This window comes from Ischnura elegans, chromosome 3 (genome assembly GCF_921293095.1).
Source record: "Ischnura elegans chromosome 3, ioIscEleg1.1, whole genome shotgun sequence".
NCBI classification, from domain to species: Eukaryota; Metazoa; Arthropoda; class Insecta; order Odonata; family Coenagrionidae; genus Ischnura; species Ischnura elegans.
In genome coordinates this window covers 98314605-98328935 of record NC_060248.1, presented here as the reverse complement: position 1 = coordinate 98328935, position 14331 = coordinate 98314605, and the positions used below count along the sequence as shown (strand labels likewise).

Sequence of the window (14331 nt, the reverse complement as noted above, 5' to 3'; positions counted from 1 at the left end):
TTCCCTCCTCCTCTTCTGCCGCCGAGAACCACCTACGTCATTATCTTCGGCGCGGAAAAATGTGGGAAGTTGGTTTCCCCAGAAACCAATGGTCATTATGATTACGGCGGCAGGCCATTAGCGGACTTTGAGTTCTCCCCTTTTTCTCCGCTCCTCATACCCTCCAAACCCCTCACCCGCTGCACTCACCCCAAGTCCTCCCCTCTCGCTCGAAATCAGATCAATTAGACTCAGCCAGCAATTCGTTTCCGGGTATTATGCGCTTTGAAAGCCCCCTAACCGGCTCCTGTTGCCGCGGAAGCACGTATTCCAATGGGTTTACGGAAGAGAAACAAACATATAATAAAACAAAAATAGTTTTACTAAGCACCGCACAATTATTAGAAATATTTTTAATAAATATATGGTATATGAACGCTGTAAGTTTGAACAACAGTTCTATCTAGGTTCAGAGAAATTCATAAAAATTTATGCCAAACCAAGTATTTCATTCTAAATATGATAGTAAAATTACGCATATTTTCAGGTCGAAAGTAGTGCGGGTTTTATTTTTTAGAGTAAGAAATAATTTTGAACTATAATTATTCACTCGCGGCATGAAAAATACCACAGACTGAGTTACCGCCTTCAAGTCGGTTTAATTATTCACTAACATCACTGGTATCATGTAGAAATATGAATATTAAATACGACAAGAAAACTCTCTTTATCGTATTGAGTAATATATATATCCTAATCATGAGCCCTTTGGATTGCGTTAAACATTAATTACAACTGCAAAGTTAAAGCTTCCAATGCGTTTTCTTCATTTAAAAATATTTCTTTGAATATCTGGTAAAAGAAGAAGAAAAAATATAAATTTCACAGTTGAGAGTGACGTAATTAGAGCAGCGATAAATATCTACTAGTGAATAAAAATTCAACACTGGTGCTTTAAGGAAAATTCCTAAAAATTACCTAATTATTTTCTTGCTCGGGTAAAATTATGAAACAAACACGCTCTCAGCAAGCTTTGAGACACAAAATTGATCCTCAGAAATGAGATCTTAATTTAATAAAGGCCATCCAACGTTTGGAGGCTTGATCAATGCATTAGCATCATCTTTGGAAAAATACAGCAAAAGCGCTTTGATCTCGTGTTTATGATCTTTTCACAACATTCACGTCAGCGACATGGGAGAAAAGTCTAAAAAAAAATATGATAATCTCCAAGCAACACTTTTCCGCAAAGTAACTTAAAATTCACCTCATTCCTGATTCTACTGTTCGCATTTTTTCCCTGGCGAGGAAAAAGTTTTAAAATTAAGCGTCACCATACATCCTGAGGGTATTAGGTCTCGAGCGAATTAAAAAAATACAAGAAAATTCTATCCTAGGTAAAACCTCTTATGCGCGAGATACCGTCTAGCTGAAAATGAGAATGCGCTCGCACAAACAACAAAATTGGGTCATGGAAAACAGAAACTCCTATAAATTTTATGTAATGTCTTGATGCAATATATACCGTTAATATCGCAAATATTTACCCGATAAATCATTAATTTGCTGTTATTATTGATTAAATTCGTCCGATTGGCATAGATTTTTTGGTAAAAATATTCTTCGAGAGCAACTTAGTTTCAAACCTAAACAAGTCTTTCAAAATAAATTTCCATACGATTGTTATTTTTGTCGTTGATTCACTTTTATTTTCAACAACCAAGATCTGAATAAGAATGCTGCGTGAAATTATATCTGTTTTCTTTTTACGAAATCGAACATCTCATTTTTTTCTCGGCAACACAGGGAAAATTAAAGGAGTTTTTAAACAAGCTCATTTTGCATTAATAGATGGGTTTACGTAAAATCACCCAAACCACAGTGAAGAAGAAGTCATGCACGAAAAAGAATTAAAAGTAGTATGTTGGCAGGCAACGCCTCCATCTGAGCATCAAAGTTTGCCATTGCAATGCATTTTTTTCTAAATGATTGAGTCTCTTCATCTACACTCTACACATTCCAGGTAATGTTTACAGATAGTACACTGACATAAATATTTAAAATACTCGTCCGTGGAAGTATAATACTTATATTCGTACTACGTCGTATCATTAAGTGGTATATTCCTGGGGCACATTAAAATGGAAACTCCATGTCTCACGCATCTTCGACTGATATATTCACTCAATTCCTTCAAATATGCATTATAAATATAATGGCATTAAATATCTTTAGATATAAACTCAATTGTTTCTGACTTTACTTTGTGAAAATCCATTCTTAATAATAAAATATTGTACTTTTCCACACGATTTAATTAATACGACCGGATTCGTCGCAGAGGCGACATCATCAGGTACAGAAACCGTTCTAATAACAGTTATTTAGATATGCTACAAAATCTTAATTAAGAGTGTCAAAACCTGATGTTGGAAAATTATCGAAATAGAGCCAGCGAATACATAAAATTAATTACAATCAAAAAAGAATTTACGTTTGACACTCAGCAAAAATTAATCGAGAACAGGCAAAAAGAAACAAAATATTTTCCTTAATTTCCAATTAAAATTGATACAGGACTAATATCATTCGCGATAAGTGCAACCGAACTATGCTGAGACAAATCTGCTGGCAAAATGGCTCAATGGAAGTGATAGAATGTGAGATCATTGCATGCATCTCTGAATTTGCATGAAGAAGCTTGAATCAAGGGAATATACCCCCACGTCTAAAGAGGATTATTACGGATTTAATTCCGTTGCGTATGGTGAGTTGCTTTCTACCTCCGTAGCTATCTCAAGTTCTCTCTCGGATGTTGTTTACTCTGCTTAGGGCACGAGCGATCACAACTAGAAATTTTCGTGAATGCAAAGGAAGCTTCCTTCCCAGCAGGCGCTCTGAAAAGCCATTGTCAAACCAAGAGTTCCCTTTCATTCCATTTTCTCCAAGGCCTTCCCAATCCACTTGGTACGTTCACTTCCATTACAATAGAATATCACCTTACGCCGTAGGTTCGATCAAATTTCTCCCGGTATTAATTCGAATTTTTCGACGGATGTGATGGAAACTCTCGAACAATATCATATTAGGGGAAAATGGCGTAATTTAATCACCATCGCGAAGTGAATTTTAAGATGGAGAATTGTCAATTTATTCATTTCTCCGGAGAATCAAAAGGAAGAAGTATTGGAAATTGATTTTCAGAGGTGATGATAAGAGGAAAAAAAACATAAAATTTCAAGAGAGGCCAAAAATTATTACATATATACAAGTTTTTACTCATGATAAAGAGCTACAATTCAACACTATTTATATTTATGGTGGATATAGAAATATTTTTAACGCAATTCAAAATGTTAAGACTACAAGGATAGGACAGTTAAATATGTATCACGAGGACGAAAAAAAAGATTTAATAATTAGAAGAAAAAATTCTTGGTGATACCCATTTATAACATGGTGATACACGCGCTAATTGTTGCTCACTCCAATACAAGAAGTCACAACCTCAATACTCCCTCATAATTCGAAAACTAACTATATAAACAATGTTATTTACAGATCTATTTATCAGAAAATAGTTATACGCACCGGAGAGAATGCTAACATTCAATTATTTTACGTTCGCATCTATTATAATATGTAATTCACGTTGATGTACTATCTAGATAAAGAATTGGGGTTACAAGGTACACAAAAACCGGTAAACTACTGATACATGCAGTCTGTGATAAAATAGTAAAATAAATATGCAAAATAAAATATAAAAAGTGCCCTAAGAAAAGCATAGGAAAAATGTAACATAAAATACAGCGTCTTCGGGGCACTACTTTATAAAACCAAATGGTTACATCGTTGATATGTCTTGACTACTAACAATATGCTGAAAAATGGGTACAAGGAATGCGATAATGCAATTCTGAATTTTTTTCACTGTTAAACGTTCAACATATCGGACATACTTGTACATGAAATTGGCTACTCGTTGCATCGCATTGGGATAACAAATATTTTCCCTCCGTAAATAAATGCTCATAGAGGTAATTCATATTGAGGATAAAGAAATACAATTTTACTCAATTTATAATTTATCAGAATATATGATGTATATGAAACATATTGTTAAACGAAATTTCAAAAAGGTATCTAAAAATACTTTGGTAGGATAGGTAATCTATTGATTTCTAGGCATTGTTTTTACTTAATTCACCGCTCATCCGCATTCAGTGTGCGGCGGTGGTTAATGTAGAGATTGAGGGCCACATTTTCGGCGCCCCATGCCCCTTCCAAAAGCACGTGGAGTATTATTCCCGCGGGAGGTAGAAAAAAAACTGGGCTAGTATGACAAAATCAAAGGATTACGTCGTTGATATCTTTTAACTACTAAAAAGATGCTGAAAAATGGCTGCAAACAATGCGATAGTGCAATTCTTGATTTTGATTACATTTCAACATCTAAATTGTGATTACGTTCAACGTACTAGTGCATGACATTGGCCACTTGAGCGCATTGGGATCATAAATATTTCCCCTCCTAAAAATAAATGGTCATAAAACAAGTTCATATAGAGGATAAATAACTACAATTCTACGCTATTCATAGTTTTGAAAAGATATGACGTATATAAAAACATTTTAAACGTAATTTCAAAATGTATATAAATAATATCAGTATAGGACAGTTAATAAGAATTGTTTTTACTTCACTACTCTTGATTAACTTTGTGGCATTCCATTATAAGTTTTCCTGGATATCACACAATTTCTTATACCACTTATTTTTTACAGAGCGCGACCCGGGTTTCAATGAATTATCATCATATTCAGGCGCAAAATATGATTAAAAATCATAATTTAAAAATCATAATTTGCGCCTGTAGATGATGATAATTCATTGAAACCCGGGTCGCGCTGTAAAAAATGTGGTATAAGTAATTGTGTGATATCCAGGGAAACTGTTTTTACTTCATTCACCTCTCATCGGCATTCGGGATACGGCGGTGGTTAGTATATAGAGATTAAGGGCCACATTTTCGGCTCCCTCGCCGCTTCCAAAAGCACGTGGAGTATTAGTCTCGTGGAGTGGGGGAATGGAGAAGGAAAAAAACAGGACCAGGATGATGGCAGTGGAGGCGGAGAGAGTTGCCGGGGGGGGGGGGGGGTGTAAATACCTCCCTGAGGGCCGGCAACCCAATCCACGACGTCGGCCGCCTCTCTCTCACACCTGCAGACGCCGCGCCAAAATCCGCATTCCCCCCCCCCCTTCTCGCGCGATGAATGACTGATAAATCAACCCGAAACCGCAACATTTCCCCGCGGATTTCCTCCGAGGCTCGCGAGATTAACTGCAATGTGGGGAGACGGCGAGCCAAACCGGCTGGATGCCTGGAGGGGGGGGGGTGTTTCACCCTTACCCAACCACCCACGTCGACACGACCCTGTGTAACGCCCTGGAGGAGCGGGGGTGGAACGCGAGCGTGTGTGTGTGTATATGAAAAGAATGTGGGGGTGGAAGGGAGTTAGGAAGTCCCAGTGGGAGAAGCCTCCTAGAGAGTGTGTAAAGAGAGAGAGAGAGAGATTGAGGGAGTCGGATGAAAAAAAAACTCCGCTCGCGCGGGCGGGTGTGTCGTCTCCGTCTCCCGTGGGACTGGAACCGGGTCGAGCGGAGAAGAAGCAGCACCCGGAAGAAAGGGAGGAAGTAAGGCTTGAGACTCCGACTTGGGAGCTTGGCAAAGAATTCTTCAGCATCGTAGTAATTACCAAGCAAAAGCAAGTCTCCTCCCAATTGAGGCAAGTCCAAATGGAGACAATATTGAGGTGGGAAAAATTCCTTGGAGGAAAAATAATCTGCCTTGGCCTGAATTCGAAACGGGGCCTACTCTGATTTGGTGCGGCGCGAGTTCTTTGGACAATTACGCTACCAAGGAGTACTTCTCTATGAGCATGGAGGTTGAGTGCATGGGTCGTTGACCTTATCCTACCTTAGGGTCGCACAATTCTAGATTTGTTTCATAGAAACTTAACACGTCGCAGCGTCCTTATCATGGCAAGCAAATATCATACAATAAAATAAAAAATAGGTATATTATTAAGGCCAGTACATTTAGAGGTGCTTCAAAACATAAGCCGATAGCCTTATCGTGCCCGCAAGTTTCATTCTCACATTGGCATTTCACAGGAAGAACGTACCATGTTTTCGAAATGCAGCGTCCAAAACATGGTAAGCAAAAAAACATTTATTTTTTGCCGGTGCCACAGTCGTGACGATGTGATGACTGAAATTCTGATCAAATTTTCTCATAAAAATAAATGAAATAGACAAATTAAAATCATTAAAATATTGTATATTTCCATATAGTCACGCCTGATTCAATATTAACAACTCAGAATGCGATGACAAGGTGAGATGCGATTACTGGCAGTTTTAAAATAAACTTTTGTAAATAGATGATTAGCTCCTGTGGCGGATCTATGCGGGGACTAAGGAGGCTATAGACCTTCCATGGGTATCCAATTTGCACTTGACGGAATGGTAATTTTCTTCGGACCCCCACTACTGCTGAGAGATTACCCCCACTTAGTCCCTCCTTATCCCTATCCTGGATCCGCCTGAATCCGGATGATTAGCGCTCTTAATTTAAGAGATTCTCCATCTCAATACTCTTATACCAAATATAATTAAAATTATGCTGATTGATTCCCCAAATATGAGTGCTATTTGAATCATGTATTATACCTCCTTGTCCCGAGAAATAAAGCCTTTTCTTTCAACTTGTCTGCTATTCACTAAATGTGCTTCTTTTCATGCTTCAGGTCCCCGATATTCTCAGGGTGGAGGTATTGTGGCAAAGAAAGAGGTTGATAAAACGTGACCCATGGTCTGCCTTATCCACGCCATGTCTACCCACTGAGATAAAAGAGAGTGGTCAGAGAGGACCGATTGCAAGAACATAGTCAAAGCCACTTCTCCCACAGTTTACACAAAAAAATGAGAGTAAATGTTATCAAGATTTGCTAGTATTCCTTTCCGGAGAAGAACTTTCTTAAGTCGTAGATTCCGTGGAAAAAAATTGAAGCAAGTATCCACGACGACATGTCTCATCAACAAAGACCAACAGTTGCTGTAACTTTTGATGAACTCAATTCTATCACCACAGATATTTCCCTGCGCATCATTACGCAAAAAATCTCATTGTTCTTTAAGCTATCCAAAGCCGTCCGTATGGCTCGCAATTCTTATGAAGAATCAAAAGAAGGAAACGAGCGAATCATAAAAAAACGAGGAATCAAAAGGAGCGAAATGCCGCGATGACCGATCCGGACATCAGCGTCTATAACTTCGCGCGCCGGATCCATTCCGCGGAATTCTCCAACTCGTGGGGCAGTATATATTCACAAACTGCACTTGAGACTTTACTTTCCACGGTTTTTAAAATTTCCGAGGACTGCCTGATTTCCATCATTCCCCGACAACTCCTCCAGGCGAGGGGGGGACGAAATTAAGGAAAAAAAAACAAACGAGCACCACACTGCATGCTGGCTGGATTGCTCACAGCACGGGATTGGAACCGCGACGTACGGAGCGGAAGGCCGCAAGAAAAGGATTATAAAAAATATAAAGGTAGGCCAGGAAATGAGTAGGGTAAGGATGGGCAAACGAGAGGGTGTAGAGAAAGAAGTGGGGGATTTATATAGCGGAGAGCGTCCCGACAGCACCGTTCCCACCATGCCCCACAAAACCTTCCAGGCATGAGTATCGCGTGGAAAATATTTTTTTTCCTCTCTCTCTCCCCAACCCTCACTCCAGGCAAGTAGGTGGCAAGTTTTTTCAAAAACTTATATCCACTCAATTTTTCTCACTCTTTCCCCCATCACAAGGCTTCCCCACCAACTTGCCCGGAGGCTGAAAAGTGGGGGGGGGGGGGGAAGACGACCGCCATTTGGCAAGACATGCCTCATGAATCCCGCCAGAGGCTGGGAACACAAGGAAGGGAGCTCTTCCCCTCCCCTACCCTCCCCCACACCTAGAGATGACGTACCGCTTAATGACGTCACTTTACCACGTCAGACGCCCTCCTCCTCCCAACAACGCCGCCACCCTCTCTCTCTCTCTCCCGGAGAAGAAAACCTTCTAATGCTGTCGAATGCTTCCCTCCTCTCCTTCCTCACACCCGCTTCTTTTCTTACTCCTCGGAGAGAAGGAGGAGGACACCTATGTGGTCCGCTCCCTGTTTGTTGGCGCTGAAATTGGGTTTTCAGGAAAGTTGAGTGGAGGGGGGGGGGGGTGGAAGGGTTGTGAGTAAAAAGAAACGAGACGCAAGGGGAGGCTCCACCACGGTTTTAAAGAGGAGGTGGGGAGGTTCTCCGGCCGAGGTTGGAGGTGGGGAGACAAGCGGGAGAGAAGAGGTGCCGAAATGAACTACGGAAATACTTGGCGTGAGGTGATGTCGGCCGGGGTCTTTTCTGACGGAGTCCCTCCATTCGGAATTTAATTTAGGTCCTCCAGCTGAGAGGGAGGGTGGGTGGGAGGGAACAAAGTGAGGTGGGGGGGGAAGAGGGGTAAGAAAGACAGAGGAGGGGTGGGAGGTGGAAAGAGTCTCCCCCATCGCAGGTGAAGATTCGTTATCGCCTGGTGGAAAGCAAGGATCTATTTTCTTAATGGTCCCTTAGAAGGATTTGTCCCTAACCACCTATCGTCCGTTCCCGAGACGTGTTTTTCTACCCTTCTTTCAAGCCTGAATCGCACGATCCTTGGACAAGCAAAGATCCACGTATGCTGGAACACTAACTGGAGAATGGATGGCGATATTTGGTGGAACTGTGTGACAGGAAACAAAATCACAGATACACTACAGTACAAGTAACCTTGAACACATCTACTTCCTATTCCGTTCTGCGGAAAACCATAGAGATAGCGGAAAACTTAAGCGTTCTACGGTAACAGTAGAAAACTCGGGAAAACCATCTGCAAGTCCCAAGGGGTAACGTGATTCACGCAAGGTCCTCGCAAAGCTGTACTAGCATCAAAATAACGGATGCGTTAATGCTGTGAGTATGATCTTAGGTTTTTCCGGCGTATCAGGGGCAGAAAATTTTCTCGGGTTTTCCGCCGGTTAATGTTCTCCATGTCTCCCGGAGTTTCGAGCAGCGAATTGCTGTCCATCCTCAGGTGATGTTCTGAATCATATTCTTGATTCGGAGTACGAACAGCAAGTAGCTGCTCAAAACGCCGGGAGACATGGAGAACATTAACCGGCGGAAAACCCGAGAAATTTTTTTGTTAATGTTGTATATTCCACAATTCTTTTAATGGCCTGATCAAGGTTTTGGCACTATACACTACATCTTTTGAGAATGACATAGTGTACAGTGTCGAAACCTTGGTCAAACATTTTGAAAAATTGTGGAACATACTATATTAGCGTATCTGTTATTATGATGCTAGTACAGTTTTTCCTGGACGAGATTTATAATTTTCAAAAACGCCCTTCCCTGAATCATATGGCCCTCGGGACCTACAGAAGGTTAGCCTGGATTTTCTACAATGATACTATTGATCACTTTCATTTTTCGTTAGCTCTTGGTTTTCCGCAGAACGGAATAGGAAGTTGATGCATTCTAGACTACTTAGAATTGAAATCAATACAGGCGGAAAGTCCCTAGAACCTGTATTTTTGTGATTTAATACGAGAAATCGAAGATCGAGATGAAAACATTACGACGAAAAAACATGATTGGTCCACAAATATTAGGGTATACTGGGAGCAGGAATGAAAGAAACGTCGGAATCAATGATGAGGATAAGTGCACTAACGAGGACGAAAGCGATGGTAAAGGCTTTCCAATATTCTAGCTCTGTTTTACTTGAAATTGAAATATGTACTTGGAATGGATTCATGTATAGGGAAGGATTGAAGGGAGGAAATCTCCTATCGAAATAAGCCAGATAAAACAAACGCAATTGTCGCAGTCAGCTAATCAGATCTCATCGAGTGACCAATGCTTCTGCCATTTTAATCGTGCGAAGAAGCGCATGTGCGTAACAGTCTAAATATTTTGTCTGACATTCATTCTTTTTGAGAGGATCGTTATGATAGAGTTAAAAAAGTTAGTGCAGAGCTTTTTCTGGAGAGTAGCGCTTTACAGTAAGGAAATAGGAACACTTAAAAAGGAGGACGAGAGAAGATTGGAGGCATTCGAGATGTGGGTATAGAGAAGAATGGAGAGGGTGAAGTGGACGGAGATGAGGAGGAATGACGAAGTGCTGGACATGGTGGGTGAGGAGAGGCAGCTTTTAGATAAGATAAGGAGGACAGAGAAAATATGCATGGAGCGAATACTTAGCGGGAGGTTATATTGAAAGCTCTGCTAGAGTGTAAAATGTTGGGTAAGCGAGGGAGAGGAAGGAAAGGAATGGGGATTTTAGATGGAATGAAAGGGAGTAGGCCTTACTGTAAATAGAAGAGAGAGGTCTATGTAGAAGATACAGCCAGAATATTTCGTAAATACTCCATACAAACCTGGCTTAGTCGGTAGAATACCGTAATAATAATTATGAAATTATCGTGAAAAATAAAAGCTTACAAAAAATACTTTGGGATGGGATATTGAAAACAGTGTCAGAGGGTAGAATGTTGGGTAAACGAGGGAGATGAAGAAAGAGAATAGGATTTTTAGTGAGAATGAAAGGGAGTAGAACTTATTGTGAATTTAAGATAGAAGTTCATGAAGGAAGAGCAAGTTGTCAGAATACTTTAAAAGTACTCCATGGAATTCTGCCTTAATATCATAATACAATACTTTAATGATAAATAAGAAATCACGCTTCCCTTTTCTTCTCTTTCCCTCGTCGGCCGAAATCGGCGTGTCTCCCCTTGAAAGAACGCCCCAGTCGTTCACGTCGTTGCAGGTGACATTTTTCTTGGCTCAACTGACCGCGTCGGCCTGTCGGCGTCACTCACCCCTTTGAGCCTCCCTCCACCCCGCGCCTCCCTTGCGGCCCCCCGGGGGCAGGAGGAGTCGAGCGTGGTCCGGGCAGAAACGGTACGGCGACAAGGGAGAGCGCGAGGCAAGGATCGGTTGGGGTCACGCCGCGCCGGCCGCCACGTCGTCGACGTCCCACGATATGGCCAGAGTTACGGCTGCGTGGAGGCCGTTCGGGTCAGTGGCGACGGCGATAATTCGGGTTCTTAAGGTGCCAGTGACTCGGGCGGCGCGCCACTAACGGGAAATCTCCATCAACTGATATCAAGGCGATTATTCATCGCGGAGGTGGGGCAATGAAACATCACGGGTGGCCACGTCACAATGTCATCACCATGGACTATATTCTGCTAAACGAGCAATATATTCATAACATCCATGTTTTCGCACATATTTTAAACTATGTTCAATTGAATTGAAGAGGCAGATAATTTGTCGTGATCCACTATATGATATGAAGTGATGGTACTTTGCACTTTTCCAAGCAATATTATTTTAATAACCATAATTTTATCAGCATACATAGGAAACAAGTATACACTCCTAAATACTGCCTCGGAATGTTTTGCCATTGATTGCGATTTTACGTAATCATCACCTATAGACGGTATTTTACGTGGAAAAGTGCAAAGTACTATCACTTCACATCTAATTAGTTTATCGTATAAAATCGTTTCAGGCTTGATTTTGTGGAACACTGCTATATCCATGATAAAAAGACAAATGGTAATTTCCACACTATTTAATTTAACACTTGACGACCGACCTTGGCTTCGACACTTCATGTCATTTTCAAGGTAATCCAACCAGCACTCTACCGGTATTTATACCCAGGCCTAGGTAGGAGGTGGGGGAACATGGAATTGGAGTGAGGGGAGTGGAAGGGGGAAGAGTTTAGGTGAACAAATGAATGAAGGCCAAAACCAGAAAACATACATCAAGAGGAGCGTTAGTGAAGGCCAGGGCGACCTACGCCCTTATTTGCAAAAAAATCTGATAAAGTAAACTAGAGATAGAAACATTAATAGAAAACTTGAAAGATCATTGAGTTGTCCAATCAAGTCTTATCGAGACAAGAATCATGAATTCATAGCTGTTTTAGGTGATGTGAGTAGTAGTAGAAAAATTATTGCTCTCAAAAATATTAAAAATAAATCATTTGATCATTCATGCGCAGGTATGCAAGATGCAACAATGAATCAAGAATAGCAATGGTAAAAAAAAACGGATTCAGTGACTGGCAAGCTAAAAAATCTTTCTGCAATTTTTCTCATCAAGAAAAATAAGAAGCCGCATTAATTTTCGCGTAATAATGAAAGTTTTTAAAAGTATTGTCCGATCGTGATATTTTATTCTTGTAATTCGAATTACTTAGAAAAATAAATAACCAGCGCACCTGTCCATAAAATAAAATGTATTATTCGATTTGGTGCTTTAAAATATCAAAGTAATCTACTGGCGGTATTTTTGCACGAGTGTTACGTTACTAACGTAGCTGCGTTATATTTTATAAGAAGGAATAATATAATGTCACCAATCGGAAGCAGTTTTCTGAATTTGCCCCACTGTCTACGAATCTTCTGCTGCCATTTATAGATGAGGATGGTAATTTATTGTAGCTTCAAGTTTAGAAAATCACTCAAGTTTCGCGATGAGGCTCCAGAGAGGAGTAAGGCTAAAATAAAAAATAAAATAAAATATAGACATTGCCCACTCTCTGTAAAACGAAATGAGTTAGAATAAAAGGGTATTCGTTGAGTTAAGGCGTGATAAAGTGCTCGAATTCCACGCTGAAATGGAGGAGAGTACCTACCAATCAATCGGTGAAGAGGGAGTATTCCTGGAATGGAAAGAGAACACGAAGCAGGCGACCGTGAGCAGGAAAAAGGGTTCGGCATGGCGGCTTGAGTTCAAGCTTCCCATTTCCAGAAGAGGCGGAAATTTTTCCTCGGATACCCGATCTTAACTTCGGGTTCCATGAGGAGGAAATAAAGGTACGGAGCCCTCGTACCGGATGGGAAGCAAAACTGTGCGCCGTGTCACCTTCAGTTAAAAGTAGGTTGAATCTGACGCTAGGCTTTCTTCTCCTGGTATTTGGAGGAGGCGACCGGCGGCTGAGGTCATTTGCACCATGAGGGGAGGATAGGTAAGGAAGGGTGGAGAGAAACCCAGTATCGGCATCAGCCTGCTCTTAACGAAAGGCACCCTGGGGACCACGGCTTAACGTCCCTTCCGACGGACAGAGTGTTGAGCTTGAAATATCCTCCACATATCATTCTAGCAGGGATCGGGTAGTCTCTGAAAATTCTCTGCCACCGCCGGGATTTGAACCCAAGCCCTCGGGGTGAAAAGCACTGGTCACCTTACCAACCCGATCCCTTTTCTTCTCCTATTTTTTGTATGGCATTCACTCATTATTTTGCTACGTACCGAATAAGCATCGATCACCACAGTTTTTAGACAACAAATATTATTCTTAATTGCTGTATTTTTGCTTTGCATCGTGTGGACCTTTCCGTGGTATTATTGAGGATATGACTCCGTTTAATGTGAAAGATTCTATTAATTTAGTCTGGATCGCAAATGAACGTTATTCATTTAAGTTCCTCCCTGACAGCCTACTTAATTGAGAGGAAATTCTGAGAAACTAGAAATACACGAGTAAAGATAAATAAAACTTAGACATTTTAACGTCACTTATACCTTATCCTTACGGAAAAAAATATGAAGTACAGAAATGCATTCTTAACAATAGATGCAATCGCAATGAAGAGCCTAATGACAGGCGCGAAATAGTGGGAATGTCTATGCTTGATTTTGACTTTCAACGAGAAGGATTTGCTTTGGTGTTTCCGAAGCCATTAAAAAATAATATTGCTTGAAAGCTTTTAGCATCCAGTAAAATTCATTAACCTTATAGTCCCTAGCGTGTGTGTTAATACCACATGAATCCTATTAAGATCGTACTATGGACAACGTCTAACGTTACTGTACCACCAATTACGATGATTAATGGTTACGAAAACCAATTTTTATTTGTTAATGATTCAGTATTAGCATATATGGGTGATTTATTTATCAACATTCACTCACCAACTTCTTGCACGGCATTGAAGCATTCTCACTGGACTCTTCCATCGTGAACTTGGATCTTCAACTTTTAGCACGATATAAAAAGCAAATCAAATTCTTATACGCTGTAGGAGGCCTTCATGATATGATTTTTCTTACTTCAATAATCTCTACAATCTCCAGACCACAATTCCGCTTTTCTCCCTGTAAAAAAAGTTAATTCGGCTTAAAAAGGTTGATAAATATTACGAGGGCATACCAAAGATAATTTTGATAAATAATAAAAATTTCACTTAA

The 14331-nt window shown here is 40.6% G+C and overlaps 1 protein-coding gene across 1 annotated transcript in view; it reads right to left on the bottom strand.

The window, feature by feature from the left end:
• The window catches only part of LOC124155230, a 264237-nt gene extending 250137 nt beyond the window's left edge, over nt 1-14100 (bottom strand). Inside the window, exon 1 of the mRNA XM_046528946.1 lies at nt 14056-14100. Within this exon, the coding sequence (XP_046384902.1) occupies nt 14056-14100 (45 nt within the window). The remainder of the gene's footprint in view (nt 1-14055) is intronic.
• Between the last annotated feature and the right edge of the window lie 231 nt (nt 14101-14331).